General features: G+C 41.0%; 1 protein-coding gene across 5 annotated transcripts in view; it reads right to left on the reverse strand.

Moving 5' to 3' along the window:
- The window catches only part of BTRC (beta-transducin repeat containing E3 ubiquitin protein ligase), a 123,148-nt gene that overhangs the window by 69,191 nt on the left and 28,405 nt on the right, over nucleotides 1-25,552 (reverse strand). For all 5 annotated transcript variants that reach the window (XM_027647900.1, XM_027647898.1, XM_027647902.1 and 2 more), the window contains one exon: nucleotides 5,320-5,397. In XM_027647900.1, the coding sequence (XP_027503701.1) occupies nucleotides 5,320-5,397 (78 nt within the window). The remainder of the gene's footprint in view (nucleotides 1-5,319; nucleotides 5,398-25,552) is intronic.

Raw genomic sequence — 25,552 nt, forward strand, 5'->3', positions numbered from 1 at the left:
TAGCAAGTGTTACTCACGTAAAAGGTGAGGGAACCAGGACAGCTTTGTAGACCAGGTCTGCCCTGCCTTGGCCAACTCTCCAACAGAAGGTAAATTCAAACTGCAGCATCTTCCCCTGAGGGAGGGAGGAATCCCTCTCTCCCTCCACACCATGCAGCCTTCCTCACCTGTTAAAAAAAGGGCCTCAACTTTGCACATCAGAAATACTTTTGCAGAGGAGAGGTATGCCTGGTCAGGAGCCCAGCTGCCAGCTCAAAGTAAAAGGTTGACAATTGCTACTTTTTGTTTTTCCTTTGCTCTACCTTCTTCATCCACTCTGCTTCTCACGGTTTTCTTGAGTATTGGCTTTAAACTCTTAAGATCAGACTGTGCCCATTTTAACTCTGAAATAGTGCCTACAGCATGTTTTAGGTACTACATGTAATTTTAGAAAATTATCTCAAATCTGTACGAGTGAATTGAGGTAATATTTTGTGCCAAAACAGTAAGAGGGAAAATTCTTGAAAACGCTAAGGGGTTTGTCTGAATGGGGTAACAGACAGGGTTTTTTTCCCCCGGACTTCCATCTGGAAGCTTGCAGAAAGACAGCAGAGTCCAATGTGAGGTTTGCAGGAGGTACAGTGCAGCAGCCTTGCTGCTGCCAGCTTTTCCCCACAAGGCACCTTTGCCCACAGATGAACCACAGCAGCAAAAGGCATTTCATTATCGCTGCGATGAAGAGAAGGGAGGGAGAGTTTTAAACAACCTGCATTGTGCCCATCTTCTTTAAAAACCAGTGGGGTAATCAAGTTCAGGGCAGCCCCGGACAGCTGCCCTGTGACCTATTCATGTTGACCCCCACTATTCATCACTTTCCTTAGGACTGTGAGGGCAAGCTCCCGGGGAGTGACCACCACAATAGACACATACGAGCCAACAATAATATAGTGCCTGAAAAAAAAAACCAACAAAAAAAAAACCAGATGGCACTGCAATAAATTTACAAATCTGCATTCATGGCTCTGTTAAAAACACCCAGAAGCTAAAAGGCTGGAGGGGCCCCCAGAGAGCTTCCCCTTCTCAGTTTCTAAAGCCCATCTCTCTACCCAAGACTATTGAGCTCATGTTCTTCATAAATGAAGGATGGAGACATAGCCCTTAAAATAACAAATGTCTGACCTAATCAATCTAGTGTTTGGGTCTAACGCTAAATGATAGGCACTGAAAACTAATTATGTTTTCTGGCAAGGAGGTTGAATTAAAATGGAAACACACAGGTTAAAAAGGCACTGAAGCATTTGCGAGTCCCTTTGAAAGGGCGGCACACACACACACACACACACACGCACACACGCACGTGCTCACACGCAGGGCTTGAAACAGGAACCTGATTCAATAACTCATGCATTTATTTTTAAAATGAATCAGATTAGTCCCATGTGTGACCTGCCGGTCCATCTGTATGAGCTGGACTTAATGGGCACTCTTCTCATGCTTACTTCAGTTTGAAGTATGAGAGAGATAAATTTAGTTTAATTTTCAACAGATCAAGCTATCCATTTTCCAAATGGACCATCTGGATCAGCCTATTAAAATTAATTTATAACTTTGCAGTGTGAAAATTCGTTTGTTAGCTTAAATAAAGTTGCCAAAAACTTTTGCCACTCGTCATTGTTTTTTTCTAGTGTGTTTTCATACTATGATTTTCAGTTTACCCCTTCAAAATTTAAATTTGTCAGATCAAGCACTCAGCAAGAACTGAACATTTGCATCCATATTCCAAAGTCTGTTGTAACTTAGATCTTTTCACTGCTCCAGATAACAGTGTCAAGTTCATTGCCCTTTTCTGTTTCCCAGTGCTAATATCCATGTCTCTTCTGCCTTGCTGCCCCCTCATGCATCCAACAGTGGCTGTGCCTTCCACTTTCAGCAATCCAAGGACACACTCCACTTGTTGAGACTTCTGAAGACATCTTCTCTAAAAAACATTTTGATCAACAGCAAAATTATATTTCTCATAGTAAGAGTTCCATAGCACTGAGCAATGGGTGTCTTCAGCCCCTGCATACAACTTCAGATGCTTAAGGAACCACTACACCTCATTATCTCCACCTTCTGATATGTCTGTTCCACAAACTCACTGGAGAAAACATTTATGGCTAAGGCTGCATAACACCACTGCAGACAAGGTAAGAAAAGGAAATGCACCTTTACTTAAACTTGTTATCAGTGGAACATGTCAAGACATCATACTTCCCCTGAAATAGTCTAATGCATCTCATTCATTTTCTAAGACTAATCAAAAAGTACTAAATATGTGGATACTTTCTCTGGAAAGACCGTTTAAGTAAACAGATTTCTCTTCTACCCACATACACTCAATTCCTTTGTGCATGTAGGTCCATGTTCCCCAATAATGAAATACTAAGGGAGTCTTAAAGGAGGAACAGAAAAGATGAAACTACACTCAATATTTACCAAGTTAGCACCTTTCCACTAAGGTGGAAAGCATGTTTTTTGTATTACTGCTTTGACAGCATTTGCAGGTCAGATCTTTTTGGTTCTACAAAGTAGAGATAGATTTAAAGCAGAGTAGTCACTATGCATACCTTCCTGTAGGAATCACTCATTGATTATGAGAGTTTGGGCACACGGCTTCATATGTGTCTGATTTCTAGAGCAAGAGTTAGAAAGCTCCCCACTGCTTCTGTCCATTGCTAATAGAGAAGAGGAACAATCTGAGCTTTCAAAATGCTCAGACAGCTTTATTTATGCTATGTAAAGAACCAAAAATTTCTTCTCCAACAGGCACAAAATTGTGGACAATCACCTCCTATAATACAGACAAGAGGGCACCTGCTTTAAGACTAAGACTACATCTTGAACTTATCTACAAAGACTGTTCTCAACACAAAAGGTCCCAGGTAGCAATCAGAAGACCCAAGGATTTTGTCCTGCATCTGTTACTGTAAAGACTGGAAACAAAGATGGAGACTGATACAACATCTCAATATTGTGAAACACAGCTAACCATCTTTAACATGAAACATGTCCACATAAATTAGTTCCAATATGAAATACTGGGACACTACAAGTAGTTTTTAGGTGTATTCCTGATATCTAGTCACCTTTGTTACGATGAATTGTGGTCCTGTGTGTCAGAGACTGAAACAGTTAATGATTTATGCAGTCTAAGAGACTTCTGCAGGCTTTTGACTTTCTGATGGGCAACTGGGCCCATCCCCCCCGCTCCTCCAGTGCAGAAGATGTCAAGCCCTGAAAAGGCGGGAAGAGCCGAGTTTACCACGCCCACCACGTGAACTCCGCGCCAAAAATGGGGACACCAACCTATGAAAACAACTCCCCGCCCTGGGGGATGTGCTAAGGATATGGATTTTGACTGGTGACTTTGGGGCTTTGGCGGGGTTTTTTTTGTTTTTCCTTCTCCCCCCACCACCTGCGGATCAAGACATCGCTGGATCCAGTGGGCGGTGATTATCTCATCTTTTTTTCTTGCTCTCCCTTACTCTTACCCTGTCTTTCTCTCCCCTATTCATTCTTCCTCCTCCCCAGAAAGGTTATGACAACACCCAAAATGTTAACATACCTATTGATACAAAACTGTTAAAATAAATCTTGTCAATATATGTTTTCAAACACCGATTATTTAGTGTCGTTTCACTTTAATCCACCCCAAAGGAATTATTGATAAAACCTGGGTTACCCCCTCCGCCCCCTTTTTCCTGGGGCGGGTCGTAACACTGTGGGCAAAGACAACTTTCCCCAGACACCAAGAAAACTTCTGTAGATTGCAAAATAATGGAAGGGAAATCCAACTCAAGAAACTGTACCTTTCTCATCTGTATAATACAGCTTGTGAATATCTGTCTCCTCAATCAATAATCATGAGGAAGGACTCAGTGCAATAAGAAGACACACAAAACAAATAACTCAGGTTCCTTTTGAATTAATACCTCTTACTATGAATCTTTTCCTGCTGAAACTGAGGATTTGCCATCAATAATATAACCCAAAGACGAAAAAAAACCCGATTTTCTGTTATGCTGGGGACCTTGTTGGTTATCCTGGGAATACACAATAAGGACCTAGTAGCTCTCCCCTCTTCCTCCAGCTGTCATTTGTTGTTGAATGTCATAAACATTTTAAGTTTGATTCTGCAAGGTAATCTTTCTCAGCTATATATGGGGCCTCAGTTATTATGCCAGCATATTGCCTCTTGTCTGAAAGACTTACATGGACTACATCTGTTAGATGGACCTGTCATAGCCACATGTAGTCCATGGCACCTACTCCCACAAAATCAAACACTCCTAGCACAATACATTATTAAAAAACAAAACAAAACAAACCCATCCAAACCCAACAACTCTGAGCATAAGCATGCTATATCTAAAGGATACTTCTTCCTTTACTATGGTTCTCTTTGAAATAGCAGACGTGGGGCAGTACAGTACCACCCTTACTCCTCTGCCTGAGACTGCTGCTCCTGTGGCTGAGATGCAGAAGGAAATGTGACAATTCCTCAGCTGTTGGAATGTGTGGCCTGGGGTAGTCATTTAAGTCACATTCACCAATGATTTTATTTTGATACACCAGGCAGGAACCTCAGGCAGCTAAGGCATGGACATGATTTTGTTTCTGCTGCCTGAAGTTTGCAGTGGGGAGAAAGAGCAAGGTGAAAATGGATCAGAAATCACTAAATCCAACTTAAATTCCCCAGAAAGCATATACCAGACTCCCTTTCTTGGTCATGGGGATTAAAAAAAGGGTTTCTTTTGAATTGGTAAGAAATTTTCTTTACCATATGTAACATGCAAAGAGATGTTTTATTAGACCATCCTTTCTCCTTTTTACCTATTAGTCATTTATATGAAAGTAAAAGAAACAAGAACAGGTCATTTTTCAGATTATTAACCTGGATATCACCTCCAAGAAAATTTACCTTCAAGGGCAATAAAAAGCTTAATTGTTGTAGAACATTTTGAGGCTTTTAATCTGAGGCAAGGCAAAATATACTATAAACAAGACAGGAATGATTACAGAAGAAAAGGCTGAAGAGGTCTTGATGAACACCAAATAGAGAGTCACAGCTGACTGAACTACACTGTAGTATATATTTCTTTGCAAAAAGTCATCAAACTCCCCTGAAAGCTAAATCTCTGTGTCTGATTTTCCTGGGTACAATGTGACTTGTTTAGACTTTGAAGAAGAAAAAAAAGGATTTCCATGAGCACAAGCCAGACTTCAGCTTCCAGGAGCATTTAAGGATTCAAATACCCAGAAAGTTTTATCGCATTTTTAAAGAGACTGATCACATACCTGTCTAAGTGAATTCTTCTCAGGAATGATCTTCCTAGGGGGCTCATCATTATTACAGTCTTCTCTCTCAGAGGAATTCTGTGAAAGAAAGTAAGCTTTAATTCAGTTCTTATCCCTAATATTACTCTGCAAGGAGAAAAGAAACAAAATATTTTTACTACACAGGCTGCAGTATTTTACACATTCGCATACCGGAGGCTAACTTGTACTTTTATGCCAAACAGCTTCTTATGGCAGAGAAAGAATTTCTCCTCCTCAATACAGAAACACACCATTGTGCAGGTATCTGTTGAAGAAGCCTGTGCTTTAGGGATTTACTCTTAAACTTCTAATAACAGCTACTTTGAAAAGCTGAAACGGCGGCTGAATCAGCATGGCAACACCAGTGCTCCTCAACACCCCAGAATAATGACTTAAAACAGTGGAACCTGTTGAAAGCAAAAGGTTGTTAGTGGGTGCAGTTGTTGTTCTCTGTGCCCCTATGTTTTTAATCTGCCCAACCATTATTAATTGCAGTGAGTCTGCCTGGCTGCCAAAAATCATAGAGAAATCATGATAGAGCTAAATTATTGTAAAAGAGGTTGTCAGGAGATCCTTCCAAAAAAACCCCAAATATTGTGTAGGTAGAGTATGATAATATAACTATGGTTTTCACTCCTGCCCTCTGACTCTACATATATTTACAACTTCTAGAAATATTGATGCTCCAAAATGTAAGCTGTCACCTCCAAAAAAAGAACATCAGTAAGACAGGAGACAGTGGACAAGAAATACAAGGAGTTTTTCCAGCATGAGTAAGAAACATAGCCAGGAAACTTATGCCCTGCTAACATCATGATTAAAACCAATTATCACTTGGTTTAAAGACAAGCTATAGTTATTTTAGGATGTGCACAGTCGGTTGCAAAGGTTTGGTTAGAAACTGCTGGAGAGGTGGGGAAAATCCTGACCTCACTGCCAAAGTCAGCTACTCTGGAAGACAACATTCCTTTGCACAGGTTCAGCCACTGCATTGACAGAGTAATGACAGCCAGCTTTGGGGGAATCCCACACACACATCTAAAATCAGTTTGATCACCACAGTATTCATAGCCTCAGGCCACATTCCCATGCATTCAGCAGTGAGCAACTAAACAGGTTTTAAAGAGATACAGAAAAACTGCCTAGGGAAAGCTCTGCCAGGAAAAGGGTGGTTTTCCAGTTACTTGCAGACAAGCTCAGGAGTGTGCTTATTATGGCAGAAGTTTGCATTCTGTACCTGTCCCCCAAATAACCTGTCCTTCGCTGAGCACGGCTCTGCCTGGCTTCTCACAGAGACAGCTTCCAGCCCAGCACCTCAGGAGACAGAAGTGGCATCTGTTGGCAAAGGAGGAGCTGGGCCCTGCGAACAGCCAGCGTGGCAGTGCAGGGCCAGCAGCGAGCACACAGGCTGCGGGAAGCCATCAGCAGAGCAGAGCATCGCGTGCCCACTGCAGTGCTGCGTGATCAGGCACCCTCTGGGCAGCACAGGCCACTCACTGGTCTGGGGAAGGGGGAGGAAAGGTGCAGCCAGGAGACAGGGCAGGAGTAGAAGCTGTTTGCTGAGAAATGGCAGATAAGGGGTGGGGGGAGAGGAACACAACAATAAAACCCCACTTGGGATGTCATAAACTGGTCAGGAGTAAATCAAGGTTTGCAGACCTACTAGTGATTTCGAATTTTTTTTTTTTTTTTTAAAAACAAGATATAGAACTCACAAGGCACCATGTCATGTGGGATGCTGTAACCAGGGTTTTATAATGGAAATCAATCCTAAACGGGCCTGACAAATTGCTGTAAGAGGTCAGCTTTTAAAAGTTTTTGTATGAGATCTCAGTCAGGACCAAGCTATTACATTAAATCTAGCTTAGAAAGGACTGAGATTGTAAAACCATAGAAGTTAGAATCACATACATTAAAAAAAGGAAGGTCAGACATTAAAGCTGTTCTTTTCTGCTCATGAAATTCAGTTTCGTAAGTGGTTAATTGAAGTTAGTATTTTAATTTTTGTGCTTTGGAAAGAAAAGATCAAGAGTGGAAAACATGAGAACCTGAGGTGAGTTACTATACATTTCCAGGAAATGTATTTTGTTGTATTGGGGAGCTGAAGGGGTTGTTTACTACGTCTGGATGTGTTTTCAACACTCACCTGCTTCCCTACAAAAACTGCCAGAACAATTTCCGCTTCCAAATAATCTCTCTACGACAGTGAAATCTTGCCTTTCAAAACCACTAAGGATCCTCCCTCAGAAAACATCAAAAAGCAGGAACTGCTGGTGAACTGTCAGCCCTTATTTTGAAATTCCTAGTTACTGCAAAGCATCAAGCTACCTACTTTTTCTTTAAGCTGAGCATCTAATTTTAAGAGCAAGCAGAGGACCATTTTGCATTCATTATCTTTATAGGTGGCAAGGCTAAGAGGTTGGCTGAACAAAGACCAGACAAAGACTGCCAAGTGCATATGGTGGTTCACAGCTTGGCGTCTCACCATTCTACAGCACCAACACAGCAGCTCCGATAGCAGACTATTAAAGAGGAGCGCTGCTCATGCACTTTTTGTCGGCAAGTAAGTTACGCTTGGTGAAGACAGAATGACTGGAAAGCATTACACTTCAGAAAAAGCACAGATGTTTATAACTCCCGCTCATTTCTCAGGAATAGGAAACCTATCAATCCAGGTGCAGGTACAGGACCCCACATATTTCAGGACTAACTGTAGCTGCATGGAAGTGAATTTCACTTGACAGGGCAACACTTAGCCATGGCCATGGGAAGAGCATAACGTAATCGACTGAAACGGTACATCTATATATTTCTCCTCGCTGAACAAGGTGGGAGGAGGGATAAACATGTGTGAGGCCAGAATAAGGTTTGCTTCAGCAGGACTTCAGCGATGCTCTTGGCCACAGGAGAGGCAGACAAAGGGAGGAACCGCTCTGAGCACCCTCTCGTGGTTACTGAAACGCATGTCCCGGGCACAGACCTGGAAAGAAGCATTTGGTATCCAGACGGTAAGTTGGGTGTACTCACTGGGAATATTAAAGATCTGCGGCGACTGTACTTGATACGTAGTAGGTGAGTGTTGGAATTTGTTAGGATGAAAGAAGTGAAGAAAACCAGTGCATATGGAAATCTGAAAAGCCATTCAAACTCCCTTCCATCAGGGAAGATTTTTAAATCCCGCAGGCAAGCCTTCCTCCATAGACTAAAGCCAGGCTGACCAAAAGCGTGCTTACATGCAGGGGTCTCTCCTTTTGAACAAATACAGGCAAGATAAGATGCTGAAGTCTCCAAAGCATCCCCTCTTTCCACAGACAGGTAAAATAATTTTATTTTATTTGCCCAAGGTCACACAATGACAGTGGAAGCACTGGGAAGAGAAGCCGGGAAACTCAAGCTCATATTTCTCGTAATCTTCAAAATTTCTTTCTAGCAGGAGATTCCTGTAAAGGGGCTCTGCCTTCCATTGCTCATTTTTCCTAAAATGGCTACTGCCTGTAATGAGATCCTTTTAAATCTGATTTGCATTTAAAACTTCAGCCTGTAATTAACAGAATATAACTCCATGGCAGGTTGTCTTAAAGACCACTACAAAATTATTACTATTTAACTCTCCCCATGAAGCCTCCTCCACCGCTAAACACAACATGCTACAATGCATACAAAATCCCCAGACTGAAGCATTTGATGGGAGATGACATGCAGTATTTTGTGTACACAGCCCAGCAAAACACTGCTGGGAATGAGATATAATACACAGAGAAATGCACTCCCAGGGACTACCAATTGGACAGAGCTACCTTTAGTACCGCCTCGCTCGTCGTGGTGGAAATCAAACCCCTGCCAACTGGGGGAGGCTTTCTTTGATGCTGTTCTGCCCTGCACTAATTATAAAAGAGTACAGACGCAGCCTTTTTTCCAAGTGTGTGGAGGTGGGGGTGGGGGAGAAGCGTGTGCCTGTGTGAAGAGCACAACTATTTTTTATGCTTTCAAATTCTTAATCCTGTTTGGAGCTGTCAGTGGGGGTTAATGGAAGCCTTGGATAGGAGAATTCCAATCTGGTTGGCAGATGGATAGGTTGGTTATAGCTGCATAACTATGTCTTGCCTGCAGGCACAATTCAGAACACTGTTAAAGCAATATAAAGTCTCTGTCAAGCTGAACCATTTGGATCAGTAGCAAGGAGAAATAATAATAAAAAAGGAGTTCATTTCTGGGCCTTGTGCATTTATGCTAGTATGCAGAAACTGATTAATTGTCATCGTGTGCTGGTCTGCTATACCTCGGATTTCTACTTCTGGAGTAGATTTTGCATGCTAATATAATCATTCTCCCTCTTGAGACATTAGCAAATAATCAAATGAAAAACAGGATCATAATTTACTGAGATTCGGGCAATTCTCTATGCAAATTTGACTTGTTATTGCTGCTGCCTCGTTAATCTGAATGCCTTTGACAAACTCCTTTGATTTATGAACTCATGACAACTCCAATGTGTATATATTTTGCTAGATTGACATTATCATTAAGAGTGGGTGGACTGAGCTCACATGAATGGCTGATTTTATTCGCTGGTGTCTGCTGCTCAACAGCTGAGCATCTCCTTCTCACAAAGCCCCTGAGCGCCAGGCTCTTCCCATCTACCCATCCATTCATCATCTCGATGTTAATTGGCCCAGGCTTTAAGCAAATTTTCAACACGATTTAAAGGCACGATGACACTGATTACTGACCCTCTGCCATACGGTGCCTATTGATTAACCTGACAGAGATGATGAGCTTGAGGGAAACTAGGTGTGTGTGGACCTCGGGGAGGGGGGGAAAAAAAATAATATATTGTTTATGCAGGCAAAACACTTGTCTTTATCCCAAAGGCCAGAATTTGTGCTGCACTGGCCCTTAAAACACACTATTGCTTTAAACACCTGCATCCAATATAGAAAATGCTTGCTTGCTTGCTGTGGAAAAATGATTACAAATTTGATGTCATGTGCAGTCTGTATTTTAATCGAGTTCCCTGATAAATAGACCCCCTCAAGCCAATCAAGTCTCGCTCCAGCCATTGCGTGTGTATACATCAGTTCAAACAGAAGCCTGGGCAGGGTGTGCTTTTACTGGTATCAGCAGATCCAACCTCATGTAGGAAATCTACTTGGGTATTTTAGGTCTCTAAGCAAATAATACAGTGGGAACACAGTGTGCAAACAGTTACAGTAGAGTAAATGTTTCAAGGGCAAACTGGATGCCACACGTAGCTCTCTCAGTACTTCTGCTGCCACATTAAAATAGATGCTTTAGCACACACCAGTGAAATAGTGCACTTCCCCTTTTCCAGTGCAAACTGTTGATACAACCTGACCCTCAAGCTCCTAGGTGCATTGAATGAATGCAGCATTTTATCAGAGCTTGAAAATAATAGACATCCTTTTTCATGTTCCTGGAAGTGTCCCCGCGCTGCACTTGGTCCTCCTCACCAAGGACAGAAGGGTACTGTCTCAGTCAAGAGGGAGCCACTGAATAAAGTAGGTACATCAGCATTCTGCCTGCAGACTGGTGCTATATGAAAGAAAAAGGAAGCAGAAGGCCTGTTTAACCCCCACCCAGCCCCAGGTTAAGTCTGTCACACTGCTCTTCTCTCCCAATTCAAGCCAGCAGTTTGCCAGAAGTCAGGATGTTCCTTTTGTTTAGGAGGGGGAATTTGAGAGAAAGGGGGTGTTGCCCCAAGATGCTGCAAAGTTAGCTGTCTTCTAATTCGCACCAATTTCTTGCAGAAAACAGGACAAAGAATCACTCACTGGGTAAAGCTGTGGAGAAATTAGCTGTAATTGCCTGATGCCCATGTCAGCCAGAGTGGACTGAAAAGTGGAGGGAGGCAGAGGCAAGAGAAAAAGAGAAAGAGAGAGAGAGAGAGAGAGAGAGAGAGAGAGAGAGAGAGAGAGAAAGAGAGATGTGTGGAAATAAGTGCCAGTCTAAGACTAGAGGCACATAGAAGCCTTATGTTCCCTTTCCAATAACCTTTGTAAGTGATAGATGAGTCCGAGCCCATTGTTATCGTTAAGGGACTGTCAGCATCCTCATTTTATAAATGCTGTCTGTCAGTTTATAAATATCTCAGCCATTTCAAACAGTGCAAGGATGAATCCTGGCATAGCCAGTGTCAGCCTGAAGCAGTATTACTGTTAAAAAAAATAAGTGTCTAAGATCCACGAAAAACATTTAAGGATAGCATCTCTTTTTTCTCCTATCACGAGACCCAAAACATTCAAATTCATGCTTATTTGGCTAGTCACTATAATATATAAAAGCAGTCCTTAACACTGCTAATGCTCTTTGAGAAGAACAAGTATGAAAGCTGCAAGTTTGAAGGCAATTCTCTGCTGTTCGGTAGATAAAACAAAAATGACAGCTGTAACACACAGGGAGATCCACAGCAATGAAAATGCAGAGATAAGTATCAGACCCCATTCCTCCTCGGCATTTGCTGCTCTGAACATTCACCAAGATTAGATCCTTTTAGAGAACACCATAAATTGCAATGTGTAGGCACAAGGGGGTGACTTCAGCCTGGAATGAAGGCACAGACAAGTTTCCCAGCTCTTACAAGTTTAAAGTTAAATGGTACTTTTGCAAGGGGTTTAAGGCTGAGCGTTAGAATGACGGAAGGAGAGGGCAAAGAAACTGCAGCCTGCCTTGCACTGACTGGTAGCAAAAAAGGAAAGGGAGTAAGTTAAACTGACTTTCCAGTTCAGTGTCTGCTTTGCAGACTGGCATGAGATGTCTGTCCTGTTTATGTATCTATTACCTTGTTGGCTGCACAGAATCCGGGCTTTTTTTCCCCCTCCAATATATTTATAAACGCCCTATGAGAGGGACTTCATCCCCACCCAGAACATTTACATGGTGCCTAAATAAATGAAGTTCAAATTCATGCCCAAGCAGCTCAGATACCTACTACAACCTAAATTCTTAAAACTGGAGCTCTGACAGCATTGAAAATGGAAAAATACAACACTCCAACCAGACACATACATGTTCACACAAGTCCTAATTCGGTCTGCCTCAATGTTAATGCTGCCAACAGTAACAAAAGTTTAAACAACCTTTTCTGCAGTTCAAAACCAGGACAAGATTCTGGTTTTCACATCTGTAGAATGGATCCTTCATATTTTCCTTTATTTTTCATTCAAATCTACAATTGGAAAAATACACATTTTCGAAGCGCTAAGACTTGAAAATGGACCTCCATAACATCTAGAAGAGTTTCTTATGAAGTTATTTGACTTATTAATTATTGGTTGGTTATAAAGGGTAATGTAATGGTGTGGGAAGTCAGCATTATTAGAACAGTAAATTCAGTTTAATGTTAAAACACCAAAAGCCAGCACAAATATCAAAGATCTGTTGAACAGATGCATTTCAAACAGCACAAATCTAGTTGTAGTTAAAAAAAAACAAACAGAAATACAGATGCTGGGAACAGGTCATTTAGGGGAATTTCAAAAAGCTGGCTTCACTGCATACACATTTCTCAAATGAGAGCAAGAGAGATAGAGAAAGAGAGAAAGAGAGAAAATATGGCTAATGAGAACAGCCTTTCCATGTTTTCCGGGAAGCAGCCCTGCTTAACAATTCTGTTCTGTGAATTTAAGACAGTCGGCAGTGGCAAATTTGTTTTTAATATTCAAGCTTTCAAGCCTTGCAAGCTAGTTGGCCAATGGCCCTTTCTATTCCAATGTTTGTTGGTGCCTTATTTACACACGCATTACATCCGGAGAGCCTTTGAATATAATTTCATGTGGATTAAGGGAAGAACATTTGCTTCTGCTAATCAGGACATCTGGTTATTTTTGTAACTCACAGACATCTGCATTAGGCAGTTCGACTTCCCCATTCCTCATAACAAGGTTAGAGCTTAAGAAGCCTCAAGGACCCCTAGCTGAATTTTATTACTTGCATTTTCTCACAGCTGGGCCTGTTTCAGAATTTTCTTTCCTAAATAGCACAAATTGATCAGCACCTTCACAGGTATACATATGCTTTTATAGCTAACACTTTCTGTGCATGATTTTATAGAGTACATCTTGTACACCAAGATTTTATAGTAGTTCAAAGCTATCTACATCTTTTTAAGGAACAGAAAGCACATATTCCAGAAAAAGCATGGATGAAAACATCCAATTAACCTTATGATACACATAATATGGGTATACTTCCAAATATTCAACTAGACCACTTATGTAAGACTGGTGTCAGGACTTGTTCTGAATCTTATTATCTCTGTGCTTTGGCTTGTCTCTTCTAGTGACTTACCCTTACATATCTGCTCCCCACATTGAACAAAACAGTATTCTTCCATTTTTATTCTTCAGGACAACATTTACAATTTCTCCAATCTTTTAAATTCATGTTCAAATTCATCTTTAAACAGTTTCAGCTGGGGTTAAATTTCTCTGCCAGATTGCAGAATTGTGCCACACATACTTCAGAAAGAAGGATTTTGCATGCAACAGAAGCCTCTTAGAGAAACAATCAAGGCTTTGCTTTCACTTCTTTGTTGCTTTCATTTTGTTACATTCCTTCCACAAAAATTCATTTTCAACACTCATCCCAGGGTGTTAAAAGTACTAAAGTTTGAAATCATACACTCTCATTCTCAGTTCACAGGATTCTTCCCTCCCCTGCCCATGAACTGTAGGCTTTTATCAGTGCTTTTGTATGCTGGAATAAGACGTTTTCTTGATTTCTTTCCCCTATATGTAAGGTAGGGGGAAAGCACAAAGTCAGCTTTCACAGGCTTGGAATATAAGCCAACATTCAAAATAGATGTCAAATACGTATTTCGAGTACTAATGAGAGTTAGCAAGAGCCAACAGGTCCAGCGAGAGTTTTTTAAAACTTTTTATTTATTAAAATTCTCTAGATACAGTTTAACTTTCTTTGTACAATATTTATTACAGCTTCACCTGCACAGGAGCTGCAAGTGCTTCTAGAAACGGGTTGTAAAAGTGTCTAGTTTTGCTGTAGATTTCATGTCCTTCTTCAAGCATTATTTTCTAACTTTTTATAAGTACTTCCCTCAAAGAACCAATGCCATCTCACTGGTCTGACTATAAAATCCCTTCCCTTCTCCTCCCTGGTCATCACCTACACTTATCATTATAACTCTCTTTTTTTCAAAAGCTCTCATTCTGAGCTTTCCTGTCAAGCAGACAAAAAGACCTCCACTTCTCATCACATCCCTTCCTTAGAGCCTGTGGCATTCTCACTCCCAAACACCTAAATCAACCAAACTGTGCTCATCTCACTGTACTGTTTATGCTTTTCTTGTTGGTTTTTCCTTCCTATTTTTCACTGTAGGAACAGGGAAAATGAGATACAAAACAAAGTTGTCTGTCCAAAGTAAAAATTACAGCCTGGGGGAACCAACCCTAAATTTTGTGTCCCACATCATGGTAACTTTTTAGGCACAGTTTCTCCCCAAAACAGTGAATGAAAGCAGCTCGTTAGTTTAAAAAAATGGCTACTCGTTGATCTCACTGAAGTGTTAGGCTGATGTGAATTCACATCATATTGTCTATGCCACTGTATGTGGAGGCACACGGATTTTTATGTCTTGGACAATCTCAGCCAGATGACCCTGCAGCCCAAACTACTTGGTTTTCAATATGGAACAGGTTCAAAGTACCTATAGAGTCACCATGGAGCAGTTTGGGTGACACAGCTCCACCTCCCCAATGTGCCTCAAAGTAGTAATTAGTCCACACAGGCAGGCTTTGGTGCTTTTTCCAGCTTCCAAAGCTCCATTTATTACAGGAAAGATCATTCACCACTGGACTATGAGGCAAATTTAGTTAACTTCCAATACAGAGTGTGTTTGCTTCCATACAGTGGTGTTGAAAAACCTCATTGTTGATACAAAAAAAGAAAAAAAAGGTGGGAGTTTAAACATGCCCCAATCCTCAATCACATCAAGCAAAAAAAAAAAAGTTATAATCTTGTAATAAAATAATGGAAAGTTACATATTAGGCACTACACATTATATATATTTAGCTAGCAAGCATCGCAGCCTTTTAACAGCTGCCACCCAAGAAACAAACCCCTGGGTCCTCCTGATTTGGCTAGACCAAATTTAAATATGGTAACAAAACAGCCCCTCATGCAACATTTAAATTTAACAGCTCACTGTTAGGTTCTACTATTATAAAATAATTCTAACTCTGAAACACCATTTTCTTGAACTAGAGCAAGGAGCTACAAAATATTGTCATAAATTTCACTGTGCTGGGTAAGGAAGAAGAGTTGGACCTGCTATGGAGACCATCAAATGGGGTGGGTAGTCAAGCAATCAAAGAAAGAAAGATAAAGATGTACACAGATTCTTGCCTTCAGATACCTTGGGGCTAGCAAACATTTTGTTCCTATAGGAAATTATACAGCTCTAGATCACTGCCTATTGAGATCCAGTAGTCACAGCTTTTTTTGCTACAACACGAATGGCTTATTAAACAGAGAGCATATCTGTTTTAGTTAACTTCTTGGTGGAAAGGGGCCAGGAAAATAAAATGTACTTAAATGCTGAATTTTTTTTTTTCCAGGCTGAATGCCTTTCATCCAGTAAGACATTCAAAGCAGTGACCCAGCAAATGGATTGAAAAAGCAATCTTCCGTCTCAGTGCCACATTATCATTCCTATTCAGTATTCTCGGTGAGATATCTCAATCAGCTGGATGTGTGTGTAAGTGACAGCGCAGCCCATTGCTGGGTTAATTAAACATTTGACTTTAACACCCTCCCCGTCATTAAGCAAATAAAAACAGATAATTCAAACTGCACTTCATCCACGGGGTACACAACATACATGTCAAAATTAAGAGAGTCCAAGGCCCTCGGGGAGTTCTACTCGGGGAGGTAATCAGTTTAAATCTTATCTGGTTTATCAATTATTCTATTGATTAAAGCAGGGTGATTATACAGAACTCCCTCTTGCCACATGGGATACATGTCAGCAGAGCAGGACAACACAGGGAGGCTCAAAAACGATTTAAAGAAAATACAGACAGATGAATAACAGTCTATTAGTAAATGCTAGCAACCCAGAGGTGGAAAGCCTAATACTTCTTTTTAAGCAAGTGAATAAAGTCCTTTCAAATTAGAGTGCCAATGCTGTTACTTCATCTGTTTTAAAATCAGATCTGCATGTTGAAAAAGCAACATTTCTTTAAGTAGAAGACTTTTTGCCAGTATTTGAAAGATGTTTTATTGATATGGTCCTGGAACATAAAAGACACCAAACACAAGAAATTCCAGACTTTTAAAAGGCATTATACATACCTAATAATGACTCTAAAAAAGTGGATGGAAAGGGCATTCTCAGTATTTGCACTCTCCCACATACATACATGGCATAGCCATAAGTAGAATGCTGAATTGTAAAGATTTAAGTGTGACAGATTATCTCAGGCATAAAAAGAATGTGCTCTGGAGTTCTGGAGAGTTTTTTTCTTTTGCAACCCTCCAAAGTGAGACATTAGCAGCTGAGCGAGCTGCCACTGCCACATTTTCCTCATTTTCAACAAGCCTTCATAGAAAATCCCACCACAGCAGTCCTTATCACAACTTATGTCTTGCATACAGCCACACTACACAAAGCAATTCCAGTTACTTCTCATTTTTTGCTTCCAGGCAAAGAAAAGACCTCTTTCTTTTCTGAAGTCTGTTTGTGTCCTGAGTTTATGATCATGGTTCCACCTCCACTATCTTCCAGTACTATTTTGTTTCAAGTTTTATCATATGCTGAACTGGATCCTGAACTGCACTGTAACAAGCCTTTGCCCTCCACATACAAAACAGGGACCTTTTAAAAACGAAACGCTGCAGTCTAGTGCAAAACAACAACTGAAATTAATTTCCACAAGTTCCCTCAAAGCACTAACTAGCAGCAGAAGAAAGGCCAGCTTTAAAACAGGGAATTTTTTTCCTTCTATAGCATCTCCTACAATCTCTCTCACAATGGGCATACTGGTAGCACAAACTATTTATTAGTCATCTCACCACATCTCAGCTTTTAACCAGGACAGAGGGTATGAACCCCAGCAGTCGAAATGCCGACAAGACGGAGAGCCCCAGTGCCTCACCAGCCAGCGCTGCTGGAGTTGCAGTCACAGGAATTTTAAGAAACAAGGACAGCCAAAAAGCAGGCCTGAGGTGTGTTCTTGTCCTTCACCTTCAGAAGGGGATTATGTGCTGCTCCACATTGGCACTATGTGTGCATTCATCTATACTTCAGCCTCTTCTTTGTAGATCTCTTTTCTTCCTTGGAAGCAAACTACAAGGCTGCATTAGCATGCTGTATTTTGCTCTCACCACTAGAAATACTGAGGGTGCTATTTGTAATTGTATTCTTTTAAGAGGTTTGTTCTCTGCAGCTGTTTTCTGCTTGCAGTGTATTTTGTGTAATCAGCACATCATCATAAATACATTGGCTGTTCCCCCGAGGGAAGCTGTCACTGTTTAATTTACAGAACAACCTGGCCAATGCGAATTCTAACACTACAGCACTATGGCAAGAAGTTACCACACTCAGAAAAACAGGTTTCTATGAATTTTTATATCAAGAGTTGGTCCCAGGACAATTTAGGTTCTAGAAATAGATTGATTTTAAAAGCACTTTATACACTGAATGGAATGGATTCTTTCCCACTTACAGCTTCTTAAGGCAGCACCAAATTCACTCCCATATTATTTCAAAGGTGACAACCCCAATCCCGCCAACACAACCATCCTCATTTCTGACTTCTACCAAAAGAAGACATTGTATGTAGGTGTGTTATCCTACACACCAATTTTTTGTGTGTGGTTTTTTTAAATGAAAAACCACCACGACATCCATGTGTTAGTTTGTCTTCATTTGCACAAGGGAACGTACTCTGTTGCAAGGTCAAATGTTATTACCTACATCAGAGGGTTGCTGCACAGTTTATTACTCTGAAAACGTGATAGAGGAGCAAGGTATATTCCTGAAAGAGTAAAAATGTATGCAGCTTTATTGGCTGAATGAACAGTTCCTTTCTTTGTTTTGAGAGAATAAATTACAAGGATTTTTGTAGAAGGTAAGCAAGAGGCAGTGGCTGATCTTGTTATATACAGCCACAATTTAGAAAATTTCACAATGGTATCAAATTATATTGGCAATCACTTAAAAACTAGATGTGAACCCTAAATAAATACTTGGGTATGATCAATGAGTTATGTGGATATTTCACTCACAGTGGCTACTACATGCAGTCTACCTGATTACTTAGAAAAGTAGCCAAGAAGGCTTACAACCTAATTTTTTTTATACTCATATACACACAAACACACACACACATATATATATATATAAGTACATAAAATGCTAGAGAGAAACAACTATAAATGTAAATAAATCAAAACCAAATCAATGCATGAAGTTCTTTGGCAATTCTCCTCCAAAAGCAACAAAAAACTGTTTCAAACGTTTAACAAAAATCTGCTTTTCATTTTGGGGGGCAGCTGGCTGTTAAATAAATTTCAATGTAACTGAAAATTCCCGAGTTCCATGTATAGCAGCAATTTTGCTAATTCTCGGTGGTAATTAGAAGCCCTGTTTAACATCACTAGACACAGGGCAAGTATGCAACCATAATAAAGAAGAATCATGCACATCACAGAGTATTGGTTATGTATTTTGACAAGGACAGTTTAATTTTACTTAGTTTGCAGAGCATCTTAGCAAATTATTTTTGTCTATTTCAAAAGTATTTCAAAAATATAAGGAACAACCATTAAAGTAAAACAAATACCATCTTGTCTCAGATATGGTTTATGAGAATGATCTACCAAACACAGACAAAACTGAGTGAAAATGGTTGAAATTATGGAAAACTGAGTCATTTGGTTATCAATAGAAGAAAGAATACAGGAAAGAGAATATCTGACTATTTCTACACACCATGTAAGTAGCAGCCAACAGAAAGCAGAATAAATAAAAAGAAACCCACCCGACAGAGTGTAGCAAAGTATCTCTTCAAGCTATGAATTTTAGGATTTAGCAAGTGCATTTCTACTGGGAACGTTTAGGTTCATCCCCTTGAAATTTGTATGGGGCCACATAAATACCTAGTTTCAAAGAAGAAATAGTTCATTTTTGTTCTCCCTATCACATGTACCTTTCAAATTATTCAGAACTACCTCTGCATATTTCCAGATAGTGACTGAATTCTGGCTAACACTGGCTTAAATTTAAATGATGGGTGAGAAAGTACTTCACGACTTCTCCAAATTTGTGGTGAAATTCCATATTTGCATTTCTAAACTAAAATTATCGCTTAACGTGCTATTAGCTCTTCGCCACTTGTGCAGAAATAGGTACAACTTGACCTTGTGCCACAGCCTCCCTCTGAAGCCCCTACTGCCCGTGGTGCCATTAAACCCAAAGCAGTAACAGAGCCGAGCAGGTCACAGGGACTAGGCTGGACCTAAACGCGCTGGACCGTCTGTGACTGGTGCCCCCTCAGCGCCTCCCTCCTCCACAGAAAGCGAGGGAGATTTAGCCTTCGGACCAGCACGGCGAAGTCGCTAACACGTTACTTGGCCAATAAGCCCGGAGGCCGAGGCTCTGAGGGGCCGCGGCCCCCCCGGGGCTGCAGTTCCGCGCGCGGCCGGGCGGGCGCAGCACAGTCCGCGCCATGGCCGGGCCCCCGCCCCGCGCCGCGCACGCGCGGCCGCGGGAGCGCGCACACACGCACAGCCCCATTCTAATTCAATTAGCGCAGCCTGCAACTCCAGAAAAGAGTAATTCAATTAGTGCATTGTGGAGCTCCACAATACCTCCAAGCAGATGTTCGCAATCCTGAGGAACCGGAGCTAGCTTTAAAAGATACCTGTACGCCGCCAACGCAGCGCTGCATATGCCGTTTGTCACTACGGCTTTGCACACCTTCCTGACTCCTAACGAGGGAGGAAGGAAAACTCGGTTGAGTTTTGTTTCATTTTTTAAACTGATCAGCCAAACTGATGCCGGTGTGCTGGAGACCTTGCCCTCACCTTATCGCGTTACGTAGTAACCAGAACATCACTGCCGAGGCTGAAGAGGGGAGGCCTTGTAGCGACGATGTAGTTTAAATTGATCACCGCGCTGGGCACACAGGGGTGGTATTTCTCAGTGACAGATACTGCCACACTTCTTAATACTCAGACTGAGAACTAATGAGAGCACATGCAACTTCTGACAATTGATATGGGTGCAGAATAAATGCAGATTTCTAATTACTAAAAGTAATTACTAAATGTAATTAGAAATTAGTGATGTACTACCAAAAAAACCCTAAAACCATTCCCACTGATCCACAAAGAAAGATTTCTTTGAGTACCCTTCATTTCTTTGCCACCTGAAAGGAGGAAAACATCTTCTCGCCGCTGCTACCAAAGAGCTAAGATCTGGCAGCACACCCCAGCAGCTCTCTGAGTTTGGTGGGCTCCTCTGCATCACCCAGGTTATGCCACCACCCAGAAAAGACCATTAGATTTAGAGGGATGAATTCTAAATATGTTTAAGAAAGCTGTTCTGTAGTCACTGGGCACTTCTTTTACTTAAAGAAATCCCCAGCCAGGCTAACCCTCTCGGTCTTCCTACAGTGAAGCTCCCCAAAGTCTGACCTACAGATGGGGGCTAGAGTCAAATGCAAAAATTATGCAATTTGGCTTCATTTCTTCTCCTTCTTGTATCACCTCTCAGGCCTTTGTAATTGCTCTTGCCCAGCGGTAAAATGCGGAAAAACAGGAGAAACTGCTGCTGAACAGGTCCAACAAGAAACTTTGCTTAAAAAACCAGGTGTCACATTGTGGCAGTTCAATATTTCATAGCCAATACAAGGAATGTGCAACAGCACTGCAACTTTAAATCTTTGCCTCCTGTGTCAGTCTCTCTCCTCTCATTGTAATGCCAAAGGGAACAGCAATCAGAGTGGAGATGTTCAACGTGATAGAGGTCAGGACACCAGTGGATCAACGTACCAGAAACACGACCTTGTTTATTTTTTTCCCCAGTATTATTGTTTACAGGGTGCTTTGCTCATGTACCTTGTGGTTCTTAGCTAAAAGATGAAATTACAGCCCAGGATGAAGCGCTCAGGCACACATCCAATTTGTGTTTCCATCTCAGAAAACAAAAAGCTTCTGAGGCCCTCGGGCTGCCATTCAAACTTGGAGAGGCTGACATTTTTAACAGCATGAACCAGAGACTGGCAGAGGGAATGATCTAATGCATTTCTGACTTGTCAATCAAAGATCTCACCTCTGCTGTCTTGTAAACAGTTGGGGGCCACCTAACTACATTCACAACCAGGGGAGAGCCTGCCGCCAGACGGGGGGTGCTGGAGCCACACGCTCTGGCTATTAGTCACCAAAATTATGATTCCATTTTAGAGGTGCACTGTCAACAGCCCAGGGGCAGGTTTCACACAGCCGCTGGGAGAGTGTGAGGGGGGAATACAAAGCAGGCTTGGCCAAGGGCAGTCACGTCTCCATGCTGATGGAGGCTATTGACTGGACACTCCATATCTCTCCCAACTGGAGACACAACTACGCACACCAACAAACACCGGCTCCAAAGCCAAACAATCTCCTCCAAATGTATTTCTCACAAACACATTTCTGAGCATGCAGTTTGCCCACCCCGAGACTTCAGCTTTAACCTCCTGTATAACCAGGAATAATATACTGCTACTCATATTTACACTGGATTTCCCCAGCAATAAAATGTCAACTTCTAAGGCAAAAATGGATGAACAGGCTGAAGGAAATTTACAGATACAATTGTTTATAACAATTCACTGATGATGCTTCTTTAACAAATATTTCACTTCCTAACACAAAAAATATAAATATTAGGAAAAAATAAGGTAAAAATAATTTTAAAAGTAAGTTCACGTCTTCATCACTTCCATCACTACATACCTGTCACATAATTTGTATTCTCACCTTTCTCCAAAAGTGATCTCAGTCCAAAGAGATCCTGTCCACACTGCACAACTTCAAGTGTGCTTCCATTTACCTCAGTTTGCCAAGCACAGCACACCCATGCTTTCCTCAACCAGGACAGAGCTTTTAGCCAAGACCAAGGAAGTCACACACACCCTCACTTCTGCAAAACCAAGCAGAAGGTTGTCTCCTTCATCTGACAAACCCTGATGTGCAGTTCTTTATGATTAATATCTTCAGGTTAAAAAAAATGTGAATTTCTGGCATTCCAGAGACACCTCCATATTCAACAAGATGCTGCCACCTCTGCCATGACACTTAGTCCTCCTCTTTGACTGCTAGAGCCTGTTACAGAAACAAGAGCTTCAGATCTGGCAAAATAAAGCTGATAAGACAGCTCTTTTCCACTGGTGCCTAGGCTTCAGACAAAGGTAGTTTTAAAAGCATTACTCTTGTCCCAAAAAAGTTTACGATCAAAACAGGAGCTGGTATTTGTGTTGGCTGTAAATTATGTAAAAAGGAAGAGCTGGACTGTTCTTTGCGCTTATTCTTATACATAACCTTTGGTACAACTTTTTAGTTCTTCTTCAAATCTCCTCATTTATGCAAGAAACTACAGAAGGAAGGTATTATGGCCTTCTGCAAACTTGGAAAGATTAATACAATCATTTCCTTGGCATACTTGATGAGTGTAAATGTAAATTTGAATTTTCAAAGAGCTGAGACAACATAAACAGAGCCTTGTGAGCATGCATGGAAAAATATTTTAACAGGGAAACTAATTATGTTCAAACGAAAAATGTCATGAAAACAGATACCTGTTGGCACATCTGGAAGCTTCCAAAGCACAAATTTCTAAGAAAAAAGAGTATATATCCTGCATAAATTTATTTCTAATTATTAAGAGAATATACACGCATCCTAGGTTTCAGTTGCTTTGCAGAATAACAGTACAGTAAAATTTGGCATCCAAGACACTAAAAATGGAATGGCTGGCCTTTTTTCTCTTGTTAAAATATTTTCTTTGACCCCTTCCCACAGTGCCTTATAGGAGTTCATGTTGCAATTTGCTGCCATCTTCTACCTTGATTGCTATGAAATTCCATTACACAACAGACAATCAATTAGAAAGCCCTTTTAGATAAAAGACATAAAAAAGAACTGTTTCTAGCTCCTTATCCCTCTATTCATGGGTTTAGCCTTTCCCACTGCAGGATGATTGCCAAACAGAGCTGAGGAACCAGAAGATCCTGTTTTCACATAAGTGTCTCCAATAATAAAAATACACAAAGAGGAAAAATGAAGTTACCTGACATATTAACAGAATCATCTCTAAATCAACTACCTGCCAATGCTTCCCATGAGGAGTCAGCAAGACTTTAACTGAGCTATTCAAAAAGAGCCTCTTTCCACATTTCTGTCTGAGCATCTGAAGGTAGGCATGTAAATAACTAGACAAATTCAGTAGTGACTAAGTAGCCTTCCAGATGGCATCTTCTCTTTTGCCACAAGCAAAGAACATTGATATGCTTCTCCAGTTACTTCAAGCTTGCTATAGAAAAAAGAAAGTAACTTAATATGAGAAAATTCGCTGGGCTACAAGACAGTCTTTACTGCTTTCCTGAAGATTCAACACAAAAAAAAGCATTAAAGAATGATGAAATAATGCAACATCACAGTTTCAAGCAGGCTCAAAACCACTCCCTTTCTGCACTGGAAAATGCAAAAGCCATGCCTCAGAAGGGAGTTTTCTCCAAATCATGCAAGCTAATGGGGGTCAGTCAAAGCCCATTGAAAAAAATGGACTGAAATGTGGATGACTCATTGCTGCAGAAGCTGTTGCTGGCAATTTGTTTTCTCTCTCAACTGGCAACAAATGTGTTCCTCAACACAGCAGTCAGAGCTCAGTGAAGAGTACCAGCATACCATTTCAGATGGCAAATGGGACACTTCCCAATTCCCACAGTTACTAAATACATATGGAAATGTCTCTCAAAATCTGCAGAAATGCAACTGTCAAAATCCTACTATTATCCCAAGAAGGCAGAACACGATGAATGGTTGTGCAGCTGACTCACTTGACCCCAAATATCAATGCACTGCATTAGCAGAAAAGTCATTGTTCATATCTATCATTAGCAAGAACATCTTCAGCTAGAAGTTAATTTCCCTTCCTCTTTGTGATATATGCTTATTCTGAATAACCAAAACTAACTTAAGTAGAAAGAAAGAAGTCTCAATTTGAGTTTATAAAGTACATTCCATATACTGCTACGGTTCTCTAAAACCCGAGCTTAAAGAGATCTGAGATTTATTCAAAAGCCAAAAGCCCAAATATTGGACCCATCTGATTTAGTCAAATTATGCAAATCAGGATTAGGAGTCTAAACTCTTTCTGTTGCCTCCAGAGTCCTCTTGGACTAATAAAAAGTCATCTTCCCCCTTGCCCCCAGAAAGCTCTACTAAAAGCTTGCTTCAGCAAAGGAGGCCTGGCAGGACACCTTCCAGAGTCCATCAGTGCTACTGCTGGGTCAGCAAAAAGAGTTGCAGCAAAATGACGCAAGACACTTAAGCCTCCCCTGAGACTGAGAGGATTATCTCCACAGTACTATCCTAGCCCTTCCAGCAAGAAGTCAAATTCAAAATAATCTTTGCATGCTTTCCTTTAGAGGCACATAATTAACTTTCCCCAAAACAACTGAAAATTTCAGAAAGATTCTAGCTTATTCGTTACACTTGGTTTTGTGAGATGCCGGTGAATAAAACTCTCTGCCACAGGTTGGGTCAGCAGTAGTATAATCCAGCAGCATAAACCTTCAAGTAAATGTTCATGCTACCATGAGCTCCAATAAACTTGCTCTCCACAGAGATATTCCTAAGTCCCTCAGTCACTGAAGTTCACAAAATATCTCACAGTATCCAGCGTGAATGTAACAACACCGCTGCCCAGTCTCTGCTGTTTATGTTCACATGTCACCAAAAATGCTTACAATGATCTTGAGAGGCTTGTCTGAAGGTTTCTAGATGATCACCCAATACCTGTCTCATTCACTACCCACAGGACAGTGTCTGCATTTTTAAGATTGACTGGTCACCCAAAGGGTCTGAACAAACTCATTTGGCAGAAAGCTGTCTCACGACAGAGAAAAGCCTGAATTTAACAAATTCAGAGACCAAAGGAAAAAAACCCCAGTGGTTTCCTTCATTTGCCTT

Source organism: Corapipo altera, unplaced genomic scaffold, assembly GCF_003945725.1.
Source record: "Corapipo altera isolate COAL_440 unplaced genomic scaffold, ASM394572v1 56, whole genome shotgun sequence".
In the NCBI taxonomy this organism is placed as follows: domain Eukaryota; kingdom Metazoa; phylum Chordata; class Aves; order Passeriformes; family Pipridae; genus Corapipo; species Corapipo altera.